The 18,627-nt window shown below is 58.4% G+C and overlaps 2 protein-coding genes across 5 annotated transcripts; both read right to left on the bottom strand.

The window, feature by feature from the left end:
* Nucleotides 1-42: 42 nt before the first annotated feature.
* Nucleotides 43-7,824, bottom strand: AP1G2 (adaptor related protein complex 1 subunit gamma 2). Of its 4 annotated transcripts, none has more exons than XM_087423373.1 (22): nucleotides 7,721-7,824; nucleotides 7,097-7,301; nucleotides 6,561-6,685; nucleotides 6,278-6,419; nucleotides 6,061-6,157; nucleotides 5,814-5,890; nucleotides 5,600-5,695; nucleotides 5,107-5,187; nucleotides 4,710-4,808; nucleotides 4,480-4,535; nucleotides 4,197-4,310; nucleotides 3,890-4,030; nucleotides 3,757-3,811; nucleotides 3,553-3,675; nucleotides 2,803-2,892; nucleotides 2,586-2,713; nucleotides 2,250-2,369; nucleotides 1,782-1,905; nucleotides 1,563-1,698; nucleotides 712-875; nucleotides 418-516; nucleotides 43-331 (listed from the first exon to the last, which is right to left on the bottom strand). In XM_087423373.1, the coding sequence occupies exons 2-22, from the start codon at nucleotides 7,298-7,300 to the stop codon at nucleotides 230-232; spliced, it is 2,373 nt and encodes a 790-aa protein (XP_087279499.1). In that variant the 5' UTR covers nucleotide 7,301; nucleotides 7,721-7,824; the 3' UTR covers nucleotides 43-229. The 4 variants fall into 4 exon arrangements, with proteins under 4 accessions (XP_087279499.1, XP_004421267.1, XP_087279514.1 ...); XM_004421210.3 differs by having other exon boundaries at nucleotides 2,250-2,354; XM_087423388.1 differs by lacking the exon at nucleotides 7,721-7,824 and adding an exon at nucleotides 7,442-7,463 and having other exon boundaries at nucleotides 2,250-2,354.
* A 136-nt stretch (nucleotides 7,825-7,960) lies between these two features.
* Nucleotides 7,961-18,083, bottom strand: JPH4 (junctophilin 4). The gene is made up of 6 exons (XM_004421208.3): nucleotides 17,289-18,083; nucleotides 16,229-16,778; nucleotides 14,742-15,513; nucleotides 11,526-11,644; nucleotides 10,648-11,180; nucleotides 7,961-9,736 (listed from the first exon to the last, which is right to left on the bottom strand). Exons 2-6 carry the CDS (start codon nucleotides 16,605-16,607, stop codon nucleotides 9,653-9,655), a joined length of 1,887 nt encoding a protein of 628 aa, XP_004421265.1. The 5' UTR covers nucleotides 16,608-16,778; nucleotides 17,289-18,083; the 3' UTR covers nucleotides 7,961-9,652.
* Nucleotides 18,084-18,627: the final 544 nt, after the last annotated feature.

Below are 18,627 nucleotides of genomic sequence, written 5' to 3'. Positions count from 1 at the left end.
CTGTTATTCGTATACGTTTTCTACCTCAAATATACTCAAATGTGGCTTTCCCCCCTCAGGCTTTATTGGGCTTTCATTACTGGTGGGGGAGGGGGGCAGGCCCCCACAGTTTTTGCAGTGGTGAGCACAGGACCAGAGCGCCATCTGCTGGCAGCCCGCAGGTGTAGGCTCCAAGTGGCTGGGGGCCCCGGGGTTTGGGACACAGATTTCAGGCTGTGAGTGGAGGCTGTTACTGCCACGTCTCCACAGGCAAGTTGTTCACCTCGAAGATCTCCTGCACCGATTGGCCAAAGTGGTTGTAGGTGAGGCGAAGCTTTAGCCGCAGGGGGGCCTAGGAAGAGGAGAGTGGAGACCAGACTTAGCACCCGTGACTTCTCCCATCCGTGGGTCTCATCCACGGGGGCTTCTGGAGCTCACCTTGTTAGGATTGAGGATTCTGAGGAGCTGGGTCACCGGAAGGCCACCCTGAGCTGGAACTGTGTCCCCACTGGGGGCCTGTAGCTGCAGCTGGAAACTCTGAACACAGGAGGTTGGGGGAGCACAGGGAGGCAGCCAACCCTCCACACCCAGGAGTTCCAGACCTTCTTCCATAACGCCCCGAGTGCTTGTCCCTGCACGTCACTCCTTCTCACCTCATTCTCCCCCCCACCTCCTCTACTCAGCAGCCTTTTCTCCTGGAATGCCCAGGCCACCTCTGAATCCTTTACAAACCTTGGGCACAGCGGCTTGGCAGATGAAGTGGGTGACGTCATCCCCTGAGGTGTTGGTAGCAGTGACAGTGATTAAGAGCAGAATAGGGGTTCCAGGGGGTCGAACGAAAGAAAGGTTCAGCTGTAGTCCCTCACGCTCAAACACTTTGAGATCTGGGATGGGAGCTGAGTAGGGAGAGAGAAGGAGCTCAGCGTAGGGGCTGAAGATAACGAGTTCATCCATTCGTTCAACAGAGAGTGAGCCCCCACTGGGCACAGGGCTCGGCCTGAGATGCTAGTGACAAAGTGGACAAGGCGAGGTCCCTGTTGGAGCTTACAGTCCAGTGGGGGAGAGAAACAATAAACAAGACAACAAGATAATCATTGACTAATTGGTGCCATGAAGTTAATCAACTACGCAGGAGAACTGGGAGGAGAGAACTGAAATAGGAGTGGTGGGCGGGCACCTGACATTTTAGCTGAGGCCTGAGGAGTGAGAATGAGCCACATCATTTGATGTGCTGGGGAGACAACATTCCATGTAAAAGGAACATGAACTGTCAAGGGCTTGGGGCCGAGAGGGGGCCGGTGGGGTGGGTAGTGGGAAAGTGTATGAGATGGGCTTGGGAGTTAGCAGGGCCCCACAGGCCAGGGTAAGAAGTCTGGAACAAAGGGACGACATTGAGGGGTGTCCAGGAGGGCACTGGCACGAGCTAATGAACGCTTTTGCCTACCAAGATAGGGATGTGATGGGGGGCACACAGCAGGGAAGAGGGTACATGGCCCTCAGTCCTGGGTAAGAAGGAGAAACAGCACATTTCCACCCTGCCTTCTCTAATAAGATACCTCCCATCTCCCTTTGCTGAGGTTTACCCGGGGGGGGAGAAGCACCGGGAAGGTCGAGGAGCTGTACTAGAGGACCTCCTGGGGAGGGATCCAGAGGGCGTGGATGCTGGGCATCCCCAGAAGGGCCGTCCAGGAGATCTAACAGATCCAAGAGCTTTGAGGCCTGGAGGAGAGGGCAGCAGAGTCAGGGCTGGGTATGGAAGCCCGACCAAGTCCTCTTTCCCCCAGGGCTTCCGTTCTCCTCACCTGGGGCTCTGTGGGGACTGGGGCTGCTTCCAAAAGCCGAGTTTCTTCTTTGCTTTCCTTTGCTTCCTCATCAACCTGAGGGCCACCTCGTTCCACAAGAGGCATCTTTTCCAGGATGGCAGCCCTGAGAGGATGGAATGCAGGTGTGTCCTTCTGGGTGGACCTGGGCTTTTCATAGGAGGCATGGGGGAGGAGGGTTAGGAACACGGAGAGCCCTGGGCACATGGCAGGTCGGAAGCGCCCCTCTGATTTCCTAAGATGGCATGCTGTTGCTGCTTTTCAGATGAGCAAGGAGGGCTGGAAGCCAGCTCAGCTTCAGTGAACTGTGGGTGGGAGGCTCTGACTGTGGGTGAGGAAGGACACAGGTGAGGGTGAGACTCTTGTCCCCAGGAAGGGGCACTGGGGAGAGGACGTCTGGGGAGAGGGCAGGGCTGTGGGTCTTGCACTGCGGCAGAGCGCCCATCGCACCTCATGTGGTCGTACTTCCGGAAGAGCACGTCATACTCCACAGCCCGCTGCTGCAGCTCCACGTCCAGGCAGCTCCCGTAGATGGACACCACCTGGCGGATGCGGCTGGGCCACAGGGCGCTGCGTGAGGGGAATGGCAGCCTGCCCTGCCCTTCAACTCCAGGAGGTGGTGGGGAGGGGAGAGGCCCCACAGAGCAGGGGGAGACCCACAATACTTGGGGGGATTGGGGTGTGTGCCTGGAGAGAAACTCAGAAAGTGGTGGGCACAGCGAAGGACATCTCTCACTGGAGGCACCAAGAAGGGGGTGTCTGGGAGGGGCTGGGACCCCTTCTTACTTGTTATCCCCACGGAGCCGGGTGCTGAGCTTCATCAGGGCCGTGAGGGCATACCCTCGGGTGGCCGGCAGGGACATATGGGACTGCAGCACCCTTTCCAGCAGTGCCAACACCTCCTCTTCCTCCACCTTCACGGGGGACACAGGTAGTGACCCTGGGGCCAGCCTTGCCTCCCCTGCCAAGACCCTCCTCAGTGTCCCCCCATAGCAGGTCTCACCTGAAGGGGCTCGATTTCCTCACAGCTCCCCTCCAGCAGGAGGTCCCCGTATTCCCCAATGCACCAGGCTGCCACTTGCACCAGCGGTTGCTGCTCAGGATGAGAAACAAGCTGGGCCAGGGTCAGGGTCCCTGCCTCACTTCCAGGCCCTGTGACATCCCTTTCGGCGGTGCAGAGATGGTGGGGTTTGCAGGGATGGGGAAAGGGAGGGGCCTTCGCACGGGAGCAGTTATGTTCGAGTTTGTTCCTGGGTTCTGTGCTGGCTGCTGGGCTTCCTCTGCCCTCTGGTGGCCAGGCACCAGAATGACATGGCCTGACCACAAGGGGTGCAGTGAGGACAGAGAAGTGAGAAGGTGTCTCCCTTGAGGAAGGGGTGGTGGTTTCTGCCTACCCCACTGAGGTAGTATGGAGAGGGGGCTATAGATACTGGCTGGCATCTGTTAATTCATTCAGCAGTCAGGTAATAATAAAACCTCATACATGGCAGATTTGATCCTCAAGACAGCTCTGGGAGGTAGGCAGGGTAGAAAACTGAGTGCACTGAGCATAAAGAAAGTTAAATGGGAACCAGAGCCAGGACAGAAGCCCAGGTGTTCTAACTAAAATCTAAGTCTGTCCTTGAGTGTCCTGCCACTAAGGAGATAGCTGTGACCCTGAGGGAAAAACAGTTGGGAACCAGGTGTAGGGAGCAGGTGGCCCAGTAGGGCTGGGAGGGTGCGGCACCCTGGGCCTGGGTGGTGGGAGCGGTACCTGGGAGATGTCCTCTGCCAGGGCACAGTAGAGGCGGCGCACAGAGTAGGCGTGTAGCTCCTGGGCCCCCCCAATCAGCTGGGTCAGGTTGGCCACGGCGTCGTCCCGCACGTGGGCGCCCGCCTGGAGGGGGTGACCGTGGCCACGTCGGTGTGGTGAACCCCGCCCACGCCCGCCCGGCTCTCAGACCAGCCCCTGCCTCACCGTTGTCAGCACGCGCAGGATGGTGTCTATGTGCCACCGCATGGATGGGGCAAACCTAGGGGACGTGGCTCATGAGTCCTGGTGCCAACCCTTCCCAGATTCCACCCTGTCTCCTGGGCACCTGTCACCTCACCTCTCTGCAGCCAGCAGGATGCCTGAGGCACAGTCGGCCCGCAGATCAGCGGGGCAGGACTGCAGAAAGCCCTGCAGCTCTTGCATCATGGCTCGCACGTTGGAGCTGTTCACCAGAGCCAGGCTCAGCTCCAGGGCCCGCCTGGCAGGACAGAGACATGTGTCACCCCCCAACGTGCCTCAGGCCCTCCCCTTCCCCAGGTCCCTATCTCCTCAGTCCCTTACTCCAGCTGCTCTGGGCTGGCCCGGCTCTTGGCCCCAGGTGCCAGGCCCTCTGCCCTGCCCTCTCATTCCTCTGTCCTGCTCACCGGCTGAGGGAGGCGTCAGGTTCCCGCAGACACTCCACCACGGTGGGCCGGTGCCGCTGCACAGCACTGTGATCAGACTGCACCAGCCGCAGCAACGACGTCAGGGCCACGTACCTGGCCAGAGTGGGAGAGGACCCATTGTGACATGGCCATCAGCCCCCTTCCCGCCCCACCCTGCCCTGGGTGTTGGGATAAGAGGCAGGTGTATTGGGAGACTGGAAGGAGGAGGGCAGGGAGCCAGGGGCTCAGTGGCACAGCCCAGCCAACCACCTGGGACTATTACCTAATATTCTTGTCACTGTTGAGCAGAAAGCGGCCAAGAATGTTGACAGCTAGAACCTACGGGAGGCGGAGGTTGGGGACAGTCAGGGAAGGAGCAACCTGCTCTTTTAGGAGTGGGCACTGCATGGTACAGGATGACAGGGGTGGGGAGGAGAAACCAGGGCACAGGACCTGTCTGCCTGGCTGGGGCTGGTGGGTGGGGCCACAGGGGAGAGGCATATGGGATGATACCCGCAGGCCAGCTGCAGAGCGGATGTCCATGATGGTGAGCACTGTCTCAAACAGGACCGCGTTGCCTGCATTGCGGCTGGTGTCTGTGTTAGTGGCCACCTGAGTGGATGGGAGAGAAGATGCATCTACAGGGGGCTCTGTCCTCTCCTCAGGTCTTTGGAAGGTCTCCACCATGTCATCCCTCAACCATCTAACAAAGTTCCTGAGCCCCACTATGTGCAGGGGCTATTGCACTGAGAGAGACTGTGTCCCTGTCCTCATTGAGGTCACAGTCTAGAGGGAAATGGAGACGTGACTGTACTGCCACTCTGTGGTCGGTGGTCATGTGAGGGATGCCCAGGGCTGGTGGGATCATAGAGCAACACACCTAACCAGTGCCCGCTCCCCAGCCCCCAACCTGGGCTAGCAAGTCATTCATGGTCTCACTGCTCTCCTCGTGGTTCCGGCCCAGAATCCGAAGCAGACGAAGTATCCGGACCTAAAGTTGGGTTAAAGGTTGAAAAGTGGAGGGGTTCATAGGGTAAGGAGTCATGGGGCTGAGGAGAAAAATCCATTAAGGAGAGCACTGTGAGAGACCTGGCTGGTTCCCTAGAGGCTCCCTGCCCCTCCCTCCCCCCCAGGTCCCTTGGGCCCTGGGAGGGGATCAGAGGTGTGTGAGGCCAGGGGATTTGCGGACAAGCTTTTTTTTATTGTTACCAAACTGGATTTTCTAACTTTCAGGTGTCCCCCTCCCCGCAATGGTCCTGGGATGACCTGGGCAGACCTGTGCCTGCCACCCTTCTGCCTAAGGCACTGACTGAGCCAAAGTGTTCTCCGGGAGGTGACCACCGGCCATGGGTTTCCAGCTCAGCTCTCTGTTCCAGGGATACAGCAGGGAAGGGCCAGCCCACCTGCAGGAAGGGGTCGCTGACTCCAGATATGCTGTGTTCTGTGGAGTATCCCGTTGTCAGCAGAGTCCGGAGGATCTGCACCAGCTGGGGCACCACCTGGGGGGAGGGCACAGCCTCATCTGGGCATTCTTCCAAGTCCTCTCACCCTTCAGCCCCACTCCAACCCCACTGCTCCTCTCTTCCTGGCCCAGGGCCTGCCCCTTCTCCAGCCCACCTTTCGAAAGTGCTTGAGGGCTGCAGGGCTTCGTTCGCTGAGCTCCATGATCAGTGTGATGGTGCCCATTAGGATGCCTGGGTGAGGGTGGGGGAAGCGAATGGTGGGCCAGGGGAACAGGAGCGTCTACTGTGTGCGTGTGTGTGCACGTCCTAGCCTTCTCCTAGGAGCTGGTGTTCCCATCCCATTTTTCACTTCTGTCGGTAGCCAGAGCTGAGGCAGGGGATGGGGAGCCCGGTGGCCTTACCGTGGTGGCGTTCGCGAAGCAGTTGGGCACAGGGTGGGAGGAAGATGGTGGAGAGCTCAGGGACCTTCCGGATCATGTGCACTGCAGTCAGAACAGCCTGCAGAGGTCAGGGGGCTCAGAGAGGGTGGAGGTCTGCCAAGATGGACCCCCTACCTCTATCACATGGCAAACGGGACAGTTTCTGGAGGGGCAGGTGCCTAGAGTCCTGCCAGCTCACCTTCTTGCGCACATAGGGGCTGGGCTGCAGAAGCAGTTTCTCCACCTCAGTGGCCAGATCCCGGCACATCTCAGCAGAGCCCATGGTGCTCAGAGTGCACAGGGCCAGGCCTTGTACTGCCTGAGTCCCCTGGCTCAGGTCACTGCAGAGTTGGGAGGGCAGTCAGTCAAGGCTCTGGGAAATCCAGGCCTTCCCAGTACCTATAGCAGGCAGCCCCTTGGGATTTCCCAGTTCCCCCATCTCCCATCTCCCTGATTCCAAGTGCTTCCCAGAACCCTCTCACTTCTTGATGCTGTTGGTAATGAGCAGGTGGGCATCCTGCCTCTCATCCAGTAGAAGCATGGCCCCCAGGTAGCCCACCCTCTTGTCTGTGAATCTGGGAGAGGCGATCAGTTTCAGGCACTCCATCTATAGGGAAGGGGGCAGACCAGGAAGGGGCAGGACTGAAACCAGATGCACTAACATCCCTTTCTATCCTCCTCCTTAATGCCAGATTAACTTGTGGGGGCACAATATCCCATCAACCTCCCTTCAACAGGAGGAGGGGCTTAGGAGATCGAGAGTCAGTGGGTAGTTTCCAGGCAATAGGAGTCGAGGGTGATGGGAGAGGAGAGGAGGAGGTGCTCTGAATGAGGCTGGCCAGAGAATGAAGGGTTCAGTCCAGCTGATGACCCACAGGGACTGTAATGGGGAAGGAGGTCTGCAGTGTATACTGTGAGGGTTCAGCAACTTTGTAAAATAAAAAAATCAGGGCACAGATACGTGAGGGGGTCTGAGACACTGCTCCACTAGCCTCCCTCATCAAACTCTGTCCAGTACCTGTCCAAAGTGGGCGGGGTAGCCCAACATGTGGACGTAGAGCAGTTTGGCCAGCTGGCGGTGCCTGTGCAGAGGGTCCCCATCGCGGAAGGAGGCCCGGATGTGGGCGCACTCCTTTTGGATCACCTCCCGCTCCTGGGCCTGGGTCTTGGCCCCACGAATCTCCTCGATTAGGTCTTGAAGCCTCAGCGAAGGCACCAACATCCTGGGGGGCAAAGCCCGGGAATGGAAAGGGCTTTAACCTTCTCTTGCTAGGGCTGCATGGCCTTTCTGCCCAGGCTCCCTTGGGCCAAGATCCTGAGGGCCCGGGTCCCACAGCTACCCTAAAACTGAGCCCACATTTACCTTTCTCCACGTGGGTGTCCGAACTCCACCCCCATCCCGAGGAGATCCCATTACGCATGCGTGCCCCCCCCAACCAGCCCGTCCCTACTGAGCACGCGCAGGAGCCCCGCCTATTTCCCACCCCCCCTCCGTCCTCCACCTGGTTTCCCATCCCTAGCTCAGCCATTTCTTTCCTTCCACGGCCCTGCGCGATTTCTCTCGCGGGACTCCTCCCCCGTTCACATCGCAGGCGGCCCCAGCTTCCCCACACCAGGATACCATCCCTAACGCCAGCCTCACCTGGCTTCTGGCTCAACTCTGCTCCTCTGCCCCCAGCACTTCCTGGTACGGGGCCGGGCGGGGGTTGGTGCTTCGTCTGGTCCTTCCCTCTCCCCGCCCCCACCACGGGACCCCGCCCTTCCTGGGCCTCCCTGCTGAGACGTCTTGAATCCTCTGACCTCAGGCCTCTGGCTTTGGAGTTTAGGGGAAGCAGCTCTGATCCGCATAGGGGCGGCGAGACTGTCTATCAGGCCTGGGGTTTCCCCAAGAGGGCTCCTCGAACATTCTCAGCACCGGGAGAGCCTCAGAGAGCTTGGGTTTGAAGCCATCGCACCCCAAAGGAGATGACAATCCCCCCCCTTTTTTGAACTTTTTTATTAATATATTTTTTTTGTTAAATTTCTTTGTATTTTTTTTTCCTGCAAGACTTAGTGTTGGCGGCACTGTTGTAGTTTAACTTCAATCCCAAATTCCATGAAATAGAAATCAGAAGTAAAGGTTGAGAGGGGAGAAAGGAGAGATGCAGGCCAAGGAGTGAACAGAGTTTGACTAGAAAAAAAGAGGAGGATGTGTGTGGTGGGCATTCCCAGGCAAGGCCATTCCTTGAGGGAGGGGGTTGGCAGGCAGCTTGCCTCTGCCTCATGCAGGGGAGGGAGGAAAGATCCCCTGGGTACCCTACAGTCCCTCTTCCTTGGGCTTCCTGCCCCCAGGGGAAAAGCTAGTACCAGGGATCAGCCACAACCTCAAACAGTGCTCTCCACCCACCTCTCAACGGCTTTGAGGCCCACCTCTTCCCTGCCTAGAAAGTGTGTGTGAGATTGGTTTCCTTGATCCCCTCCTCCTGTTGTTTTCCCATTTCACAAGATTCTGATGGGGATGGGGGAAGGGACATAACCCACTTAGAGACTACTAAACTTGTCACAGCTTCTGCTGCCCTGTGAGTTCCTGTTATCTAGTCTGGTTCCGTTCCCCAGAACTGCCACCCCCTCCACCACCGCCACGACTGCCAGAGTTGGGGAGTGGGGTCCTTGCTCAGGTGCCTCAAACCCTCTGCAGTAGAAATGTCTTCTTCAGGCCCCTTAGAAATTTAATCAAAGGCCACAAGTGAGTCCAGACCAACCAAATAAACGTTTAGGGGGAGAGAGGAGGGTGCGAGAGGTCAGTGGGTGGACTTGGCTGCACTGGACATTTGCTTTGCTTTACACATTGCTCTGGACATGGCATGCCACCCAAACCGGTTGGACGAGGGAGGGGCTGGCTGTTGAGGAGAGAAAGAGGGAGATGCTAGAGAGTCCTTCTACTTTTCATTTCCCTTATCTCCTTCAAGGAAGGATGAAGTTAGGCAAGAACCTAGCTCAGCCCTTGGAGGTGAGACAGGATCCTCCGAGGTCAGAGATGGGGGCTGCACCTCCTCTGGCCTTTTCACTAGGCCTCAGAGGGACCCCAGGCCCCTTGGGTCCAGCTCCCACCACAGCTCGGCCAGTGCCTTGCCCAGTATACAGTACCCCCTTCTCCATTTTCTTCCTCCTTTCCACTTGGCTTCCAGGAGACTCCTCAGGACACCAAACCCCCACCCTCATCGAAGTTCAGGTCTAAAGAAAAGGCAGGGAGGTTGTGGGGCAATGGTCTGACTTAGATTTGTGTGTCTCAGAGAAGAGAGCAACTCTGAGGAGAAAAGCCCTTCATATGTAAACAATCTAGAGAGGGAGAAGGGGTGGGGTGGGGAAGGGAGTGAGGACGACAGACAGATCCACAGGAAATGAGAGAATCTGAAAGGAGAGAGGGGAAGAAAAAGCAAGAGATGAAAACAAAGGGGGACAGAAAAGAAAGGAAGGAAAGGGAGAAGAGAAAGAAAGATAGGAGAAGAAACAACCAGGAGGAGGAAGAGAGAAAAAGGCAGGTCCAAGGAGTGAAGAGGCAGCAACCAAAGCCAGGCTAGGCTGGGCAGGAGCCTCAGGTGAGGAGCTGGGAGAACAGGAACGCCAGGCTGAGGTCCAGGAGGGCCACGGCTCCCACCACCAGGGGGTTGGCAGCTCCCTAGAGAGAGGGGGAAATGCAGCCTCAGTCCCTGAGGACCAGGTCCAACGACAGGTCCCACCTTCCTGCCCTGGCTGAAGTGGCAAAGCTGAATGGTCACAGCCCCTCTCCTCAGTGCCAGGCGTGGGGGGATCTCCAACCTTTGTTTTGGATTGCAAAACACCCCTCTTCTCCCAGGCAGGGCCCCACCTTCCCTCTGGCTCCCTCAAGTCAGGAACAGCCCTTCCTCCCTCCACCCTCCACTCCTCTCCCACCAGCATGTCACGTGGCCCAGGCAGAAGGTGCCTGGCCTTAGTAGCAGACGTTGTTGGCAGCAGCAGCCGGTACTGCAGTAAAGCAGAGGGGGATGAGGGATGAGGATGTGGTTGCTAGGAAACAGGAGAAGGCCTGAAGTCCAATCAGAGTAGAGGATTCTGGAGACTCTCCACCCCTCCTGGGTTTCTGCTGCCTTTCCTATTTCCCTTCTTCCCAGGAGAGGGAGGGAGAGTCAGGGTAGGGAGGGAACAAGCTTTTCCTTTTTTATTTCTGGGCACCAAAGAGAGAAAGTGTGGAGGTGGAGGTGGGGGTGGGGGTGGAGTAGGAAACTGGGAGTTGGAAATGATATGGAAGGAGAACAGGGAAAGATGTTCTGGCTCCACCGTTAATTATTAGTTTGTAGCTTTGGGCAAGTTACTTCAAATGCTCTGGGCCTCAGTTCCCCCATCTGTCAAATGAGGGCGTTGGACATGAAGGTCTCTTTTGAGGTGGGATATGGGCCAGGACTGGGCAGGCAGAGAGGAAGCTGAGCCCAGATCAAAGGCCCAGGGGATCAGACAGAGGCCTGGATGGAAGGAGAGGCAAGGCTTTGGGAAGAGGGGCCAGAAAGGAGCTGAGACTCTGAGGGCACAAAATGGGGATGGAGAGTGTCTCACCGGCTGGGCAGGCCTCTCGGTTGCGGCAGGCTCCTCAAGCTCTTCCATCAGGCACCTGGCTTCAGGACCCCTTGAGGACGGGCCCCTCGGGACTGGTGTGGTCCTGGGCTCAGGCTCCAAGCCCCCTGGGGTCCTCAGCTGGGGCAAGGGCTCTTCATCTTCCCCCTCCTCCTCTCGAAGACTTCCAGAACTGTCGCTGCAGCCTCCGAGCAGTGGGGAACCGTCTCTGGGCCCTGGCCCCTGCATCCCAGCCTCATCCTCAGCCTCATAGCCAGCTAGTTCCTCTGCCTGCTCACCTGGGCCCCCCCACTCCTCAGGCCAAGCTTTGGGGCTGGAGAAGGGACGCTGGTCCCCCCCAGGAGGCAGTGGGCTCCGGCAGGCAGGGTGTCGCCAGGGTTGGCGGGAGGAGGCAGGACTGCTAGGCAGTTCAGGGGAGCCCTCTGAGGGGGTCAGTCCATTCTCGTACACCCCAGGGCTGTCCTCATCCAAGGGCTCTGTGTCGGAACCTTCTGAGTCCTGCCTGGGTCTGTGGCCTGGGGCAGGGATAGCTAAGAATCAGAGGGGCCTAACTGGCCTTGGGCTGCCAAAGCTACAGCTTTATCCCCTGTCTGGGCGCCTCCCAGGACTTCAGTGTCCCCAGGGTTACCGCCTCTCATTGCAAGACCGCAACCCCATAGTCATTCTGGCCCTATTTCATAAATTCCCAGGTCCACTCTCCAAACAACCGGGCCTGGCCCCCACCCTCCGTCCCCTTGGACCCTCAATCCTTGGCTTTTCCATCCCAAGTGCCCTGCAGGGATTCCCTTCCCCTTTCCATGCCAGAGCCTCTCCAGCTCCCCAGGGGGCCCACCCCCCGCCCCAGGCTGCCCACGCCTCACCTGGGGCCTCTAACATGGGTTGCAGGTCCTGGGCTATCAGTTTGGCCATTCGAGCTGCCTCCACAGCCTTCTCGGCGACACTGCTGGCTGCCACTGCCTTTAGAAGGGCGTCTGCTGCCCTGTTGGGTTCCAGGGACAGGGACTTAGCAGACCAGCCCCCCCTTCAGATTAGCCCTGCTCAGATGCTCCAGCCCCCTGGCCCAGGTCCCCACCACATCACATCCTCTGGATCTGAGCTCACCTCTGGAGTCCTCACCCTTGCTCACACTCTGCCAGCTGCTCTCCTTCCCGGCCGCCAGGGCAGCTGGCCTTTGGTTTCTTCTCCTAGAGCTGGGCTGGGCCTACTGTCATTACACCTCCCTGCTCCTCTCACACCCTTCCACCACTGCATCCTGTAGTAACACTTCCCTTCTTCCAGCTGCAGGGGCCAGCCCCTCCCCAGCTGCCCGCCACTGTCCTGTTCCTTTCCTGGTGACAAATGAGACCTCACTCTCTTAGCACATCCCTCTGCAGTCACACCTGCTTGGTGCTTACAAGCTATGCCTGCCCTCCCTCTTTGCTGTCGGCACCTCCTGTTGTTATCAACTCCTCTCACACTCCCTGGGGTCACACAGCTCTCTCTGGGGTCCAGGGCGTTTTCTTGGACCTCGATGCTGCCCTCCTGGCAGCTTTGCCCCACCCTGCCCCTTGTTCTGGGCTGCTCTCTCCCTGTGTTAGGAGCCTTTGCCTCCTTCCCCTTACTGCTGCTAGCCCTTGTTATTTATCCCTGCCTCCTCCACTGCAGATTTCCCAACATGAGAATTTCACATCTTGCTTGTCTTCAGTCCTTCTGTTATCACATTGTTCTCCCCGTTTGGTCACTGCCACTGCCCCCTGCCCCCTGCCCCGCCCCCTCCTATCTGAGCTCTGGAACTGGAGAAAGGGTGGGTCCCCCCTTTCTCCTATGATCTATTCCCTCTCCCTGCTAACATGCATGCTTTCTCAGCATGGCCATGAGACCTTCTGGGTAAGCTCTTAGTCTCCCTTCCACAGCCCCTCCCATCCTGCCCTGCTCTATAGGTAGAGGTTGCCTAGAAGCATTATCAATCCTTTCCCCACTGGGGTTTCCCAGTTCTCCCTCTGATGTCAGATGCTTCCTCAATTTTCCTTTCCCTTTCACCCTCTGTTGTTAACGTAGATGCCTTGTAATCATTCATTTAGGTCTGTAATCTTGACTGAAGGTGGGGCACAAGGAGAAGAGATAGAGGTAATCAGACATACTTGTCATGGGCTTGAATGGATCCAGACCCATGACTCCCTCTGGACCCAGGCCTGTTTTATCTGGCCTAGGAAGGCAGTCTGGGTATGGGGGTAGGGAGAAGGGTGGTGGTGTCCACTGTAGTCTTAGGTCCGCCTCCTCTCTATGTACCTTGGGAGATATGGTCAGCCTCCTCCCCTCAAACCTGGTGGGACAAGGACCTTTAGGGCCTGCTTGAAGGGACCTCAGATAACCCTGTTCTTAGGGTTTTCAGATTCTATATGACTAGACTTGTCTTGAAACTGAGCTGGTCTTGGGGTTTAGGGCAGGGGATGAGGTCAGTCTTGGGTTGCAGTGGCCAAGAAATTCCAACACTGCCCAGGGCCTGTGTTTTTGAGTTTAGATGGTATGGATGATCAAGTCCTAGGCAGTAGACCCAGTCTGTGCTCAGGCATCAGGCCAGGCTCAGGCTACCTGGCAGAGGCACCTGCTGCTGAGGCTCTGCTGTATCCATGGCAGCTGGCAGCCAATCAGGTTTGCCAGGCCTGTTGCTGGGGAGACCAACCAGCCTCCTCCCACTGCCTGATCCTTCAGCTACTGAGATCAGTTTTTCCTGCACATGCCTGCTCCCCATCTAGCCTAAAGTGCTCCCTGGTGCTCTGCCCTCCCCCTTCTCTAGCTTAAGGCCCTAGACTTGAACCACCCAGACACTCAGATATAGCTACAGATAGACATTCTCTGGCTCAGGCATCTACTCTGGATATGACATGTTCATACACACACACACACACACCCCTTGTCATCCATTATACAAACTCACTGAAGCATATTTGGACATATCTTGACCTGTGATCCTCTGAAACAGTCTCAAATTTAAACAAAATCCTTCAACTGTGCCCTCTCCTTTAAAGAAAATCCAATATGTAAAAATTGATCTGTGTGAGTTGTGTAAATCAGGGCCTGTGAATCTAATTACAAATGGATTTTTGGCTTTCTTTAGGTCTTTGCTATCTAATCCAGTAGTCACAAGCCATATGTTAAGCACTTAAAATGTGGCTAGTCTGAATTGAAATGATATGCTGTAAGTATAAAATACATACTAGATTTCAAAGACTTAGGAAAAAAAAAGGGGGAATGTAAAATATCTCATTAATAATTTTATATTGATTAAAGGTTGAAATGATAATATTTTGAATATATTGGTTTAAATAAAATATATTATTTAAATTCATTTCATCTATTTCTTTTTATTTTTTCATACAGCTACTAGAAGATTTAAAATTATGTATCTGGCTTACATTATATTCCTACTGGACAGTGCTGCTTTAGATAAGGTTCCTGATGCATGGAAATGTAATCTGATTTACAGAAAGAAAATTTCATTTACTGGCAAGCCTCCTTTCCCGAAACCTTTTATTAGTTGAGTAAAGAGACAGAAAGGAGGCAAAGCTGAGAGGGACTATCTTTCCAGATGGATGGGTCAGCTGTACAAACTAGACCTGCCCAAGGCCCAAGGCTGACACCATATAAGACTGTGTGCAGGCCAGGTGTGGTTAGGCATGCACACTCCCTGTCTCTCTGCCCAGGGCTGCTGCTCCTGACCTGAGGCTTGGAGGCTGGATCAGCTGCAAGAAGAGGAAGACTAGGGACGTGTCTGAGTTCCAAGAGGTTTCTTGGGCCTGCACAAGGCAGCACTCATTGCTATTCCTACACACAACAATGACACACATCGCCACAAAAGATACTGAGACACGCTTCCCTCAGATACCCAGCCACCCACAGTTACACCCACATCCACCTGTAGCCTCAGATAAACACCCCAAATACCCAAGGCTACAACTGCCTGGCCCTAGGCCTGCTCTCCCCAGCTAGGCCCTAGGTCTTGGGTCTTGGTCCTCCTTTAGGCACTGTCCCCCTTCCCTGTCCCCAGGGTACCTTCTCCCCTTAGCCTCGCTTTGGCCTCTGCACCGGATGCCCACCTGGCAGCGGCGATCTCTTGGCGTTGGCGGGCGGTGCTCACGGCTCGACGGGCACCCTCGACAGCCCTGTCCACCTTCTCCTTGACTTTGCCCCGCCGAAGGGCCAGAGGCAGGAGGCTGCGCACGCGCCCCCCGTGCACCAGCCGGTTGCGCTTGTACTTGCCCTCCTCGCGGGAGCCGTCGGGGCGGGTGGTGCGCCCGTAGCCGTGCCGCCGGTTGCCCAGCCACTCGCCCTCGTAGCGCAGCCCGTTGGAGCGCTGGCTCACGCCGTAGCCGCTGCGCCGGTCGGCGCGCCATTCGCCCGCATACACCTCCGTGGCGGAGCCCTCGATGAGGGCTGGCGGCGCTGGGGCCGGGGGCCCGCTGGCCTCGGAGACCGGGGGTCCTGTGCTGCCCACCTCGCTGCTCACCTCGCTGCGCAGGGAGCCCCGCTTGCTGCCCAAGGAGCTGCGGCGCCCGCCCGCCCGGAGCCCGCTGAGCAACAGAGAGCGGCGGAAGAACCCGCCGGCCGCGGGGGTGCGCTTTCGGGAGGACGCGCCGTCGGCGTCCCCGGGCCCGGCCAGCACGAAGCCGCCCCGGGAGCCCGAGGCCGGGCTGCCTCCCTCGTCGCCTGGCAGGGGCAGGGGCGGGGGCGGCGTCGGGGGGTCGCTGTGGCCCGAGTCCAGCGAGGTGCGGCGGGGCGAACGCAGCAGCGCCGCCTGATGGTAGGGCACACTCTGGCGCACTCCGTAGCCGTGGCGCTTCCCGGCCTGCCACTGGCCCTGGTAGGTGCCTGCGGGCGGGGTAGGACCGGGAGAGAGAGTCAGGACCCGCTGCTCCTTGCACCCCAGGCCCCAAGCGCCCCTGGAAGTCTAAGTGTCGGGTGAGAGAGGTGGGGGCAGTTAGCATAGAAGGTCGGGGAAGGGCACTAGGAGCTAGGGACAGGCCAGGCTGGGTCGGAAGGTGTGGAAGAGCAGAGTGAAGACAAACAGGTAGCAGGAGATAGGTGAATTTGAGCAGTGCAGGTAGACAAGGGGAAGGGGGAGGGCCAGGCAGGCTGGGTATGTGAAGGACAGACAGTCCAGAGGGTGTGAGGGACAGGCTGACAGGGGTGTAGGAGATAGTCATGTGACAGGCAAACAGTACTAAGAGGGGCAAGCTGACTGAGGGAATGTGGGGGAACAAGGAGAGCAGAGGTGTTAGGGACAGGCAGGTGGAGAGGGGAGGTGTGTGGGACAGGCAAACGCGGGTGTGGGAGGGTCAGGTAGATGGAGGGTGTGAGGGCCAGGTAAACAGAGAAGGGGTGAGGGCAGGCAGATTGGGAAAGGGGAAAGCAGGCAGGGGACAGGCAAATGAAGAAGGCGTGTGTAATGGTGGGAGGAGAGGGAAGAAAGATGGGCGCAGATGGCTGGGGAAGGCGTCTAGGAAAACAGCGGGCACGGGGGCTATATAGCTGGGGAAGGCGCGCGCGGACGAGCAGACAGACAGTATTGGGCCGGGCCCCGCACCTCCGTCGGAGTAGGTCTCCGTGCCGTAGCCGTCCTGGAAGCCGTCCTTCCAGAGCCCGGCGTAGCGCAGGCCGGACACGCTCTCCCACACGCCGCTGCGCCCCTTCAGCCCGCCCAGCCACTCGCCGCGGTACGTCCAGCGGCTCTTGCGCTCCACGCCCAGCCCTTCGCGCTTGCCCTGCTGCCAGTGGCCCTGGTAGCTGTGTCCGCCGGGCCCCGTGAAGACGCCCAGTGACTCGAAGCCGTGCGCCCAGCAGCCGCTGTACTCGCCCTGGGCGCCAGGCCCCGTGCACACGCCGTAGCCATGTGCCCGCCCCGCCTCCCAGCCCCCCACGTAGCAGCCCCCGTCGTCAAAGTCGAACTTGCCCCCGGGGGACATGCATGTAGTTGGCGCGGCCTCAGCCCCCCGGTGGCTCAGCGCATCCTGGGGCTGGAGAGCCGGCTGGGGGCCTGGGAGCCGGGCGAGGCCTGGGGGCGGGTGCAGTTAGACCGGGGCCGGGCGGGGGGGCCCCAGCACGGGCTGGCAGGGCCGGACCCTCATCCTGAGTGGCTGCGGAGAAAGAGGGGGGAAGTGGCGAGCGAGGCCCCTCCTCTTCGCCCGCCGCTTCTTGGCCCAGTGGCTCCGGGGCATCAGCACCGCCCTCCAACCCCCCACCCTTCGGCAGCGTCTTCCAGCAGCTCCTAAGCTTTGGGGGCTTCCCCACCCCTCCCTTCTTGTAGAGGACCCCTCCCAGGACTTGGGGTCCCAACCCCAAGCGGGAGTCTCACTTCTCCAATCTAGAACCCCGAAGTGTCGAGTGTGGATGGCAGTTTAGGGGGTCCTAAGAGGGGGCTGGGCAGAGTCGTAGGCCACCCGCTTCTCTAGCTGCTGTCAGGATCCCTCTGCCCCGGTTCTTTGGCTTCCCAGGCAAGGAGGGGTGTGAAGACGCAGTGGGGAGATCGGAGCAAGGTGGGCAGAAGGGTTTGGTGGGGGAAAGGATGGGGATGGGGGAGGCTCTGCAGGGGAAAGGCAAGGGTGAGGATGGGCAGACAGGAGAAAGGGATGGGGCAGGTTACTCACCATGTGGGCTGAGGCTCAGGCTGCCTCCCAGGCACAGCATCCATGGCAGGATACCTCCACTCCCACCTCACCCCGGCAAGCCAAGCCCCCTCCTTCCGGAGAGACTGCTCCGACCCAGAGAGCTAAGGTGGGGGAACCGCAGACGAGTCCCCTCTCTCCCCAGCTGGAGGAGCAGGCGGTGGAGGGGGGGGCGCGAGGTAGTGACAGGGGTAGGGGGAGAGGAGAAGAGTGTAGGGAAAAAATCTGCCTTGGATGGAGATAGGGAAGAGGAGCTGGGAGCTGGATGGGAAGGGAGAGGGGGCTATCAAGAGGGGGTGTCTTTATTATTTTTTTCTTCTTATGGTTGGGAGAGGAAAAAAAAAAATCAAAATTCCGATTCCATCCCAGCACAAATCAATGTTTGCTCCATCCCAGCATCACGGGGGAGGCTGGGCCAGGCAGATTTAAAGGGACAGGGAGAAGAGAGGAGAGGAGAGGATGGAGAGAGGAGCAGGAGATGAAGAGCCAGTGGCGATGATAGCGGTGGTGGGGGGATGCCCAGGCAGAAAAGGAGGGGTGCCTGCTGAACCTGTGGGGAGGGAGGAGGCAGGTAGAAAGGAGAATGAGAGGCACAGAGACCCCCAGGGTGGAAAGAAACCTTGGGAAGCTCGAAGGGAGTGGGGTGAGGCCGAGGGGAGGGGAGAGGAGCGAGGGGGAGGAGACTGAGCTGAGATGGGGAGGCTGGGGGAGGCCGAAGCCAGGCGGGGGAGGAAAGATGCTGGCGAGGCCGGGAGAGGGCGAGAGGAATACAAAGAAAGAGGTGCAGGGGTGAGAGCTAAGGAGGGAGGAGATACTGCTGGAGAGGGAGGGAAAGAGGGAGGGAGACCCATTCCGGGCCTGGTGAGGGATGGCAAGGAAGAGAGAAGCAGGGGAGGAGAAAGAGGGAGGAAGAAATAGATATGCAGAGGGAGAGAGCGCAGTAAGGGTTGTGAAGGGAGAGAGAGAGATCTGCGCAGCGAAGGGCAGGCATGGGCATAGCAATCTGGGCAGGAAGAGCCCCAGCAGAGGCCAGAGGCCCGGAAGTGGTATCTGTGGGGCTCTGGGGAGAAGGATGAACCTGCCAGCTGCTTGGACTGAAGCCAGGGAGCCTTTGGGCGTGGACGCCTGTGTCCACCAACTCCACCATCTGTCCTCCTTAAGAAACCGCTGCAGGGGGACCAGGAGGCTCCCCCACTTGCACTTTCTGGGGAAGCTTGAAATGGGGCCCTGCCAGGAAGCCTGGCCCCAGCAGTGCCTTCCCGGGCCTTGCCATCCTCCACCCCCACCAGCTCCTTCTCCCTGGGCTGTCCCTCTGAGGGGG

Source organism: Ceratotherium simum, chromosome 3 (genome assembly GCF_057802395.1).
Source record: "Ceratotherium simum simum isolate JZ-2026a chromosome 3, ASM5780239v1, whole genome shotgun sequence".
Taxonomy (NCBI): domain Eukaryota; kingdom Metazoa; phylum Chordata; class Mammalia; order Perissodactyla; family Rhinocerotidae; genus Ceratotherium; species Ceratotherium simum.
The sequence above is the reverse complement of the archived record's forward strand: the minus strand, read 5'-3'. Positions and strand labels throughout refer to the sequence as shown.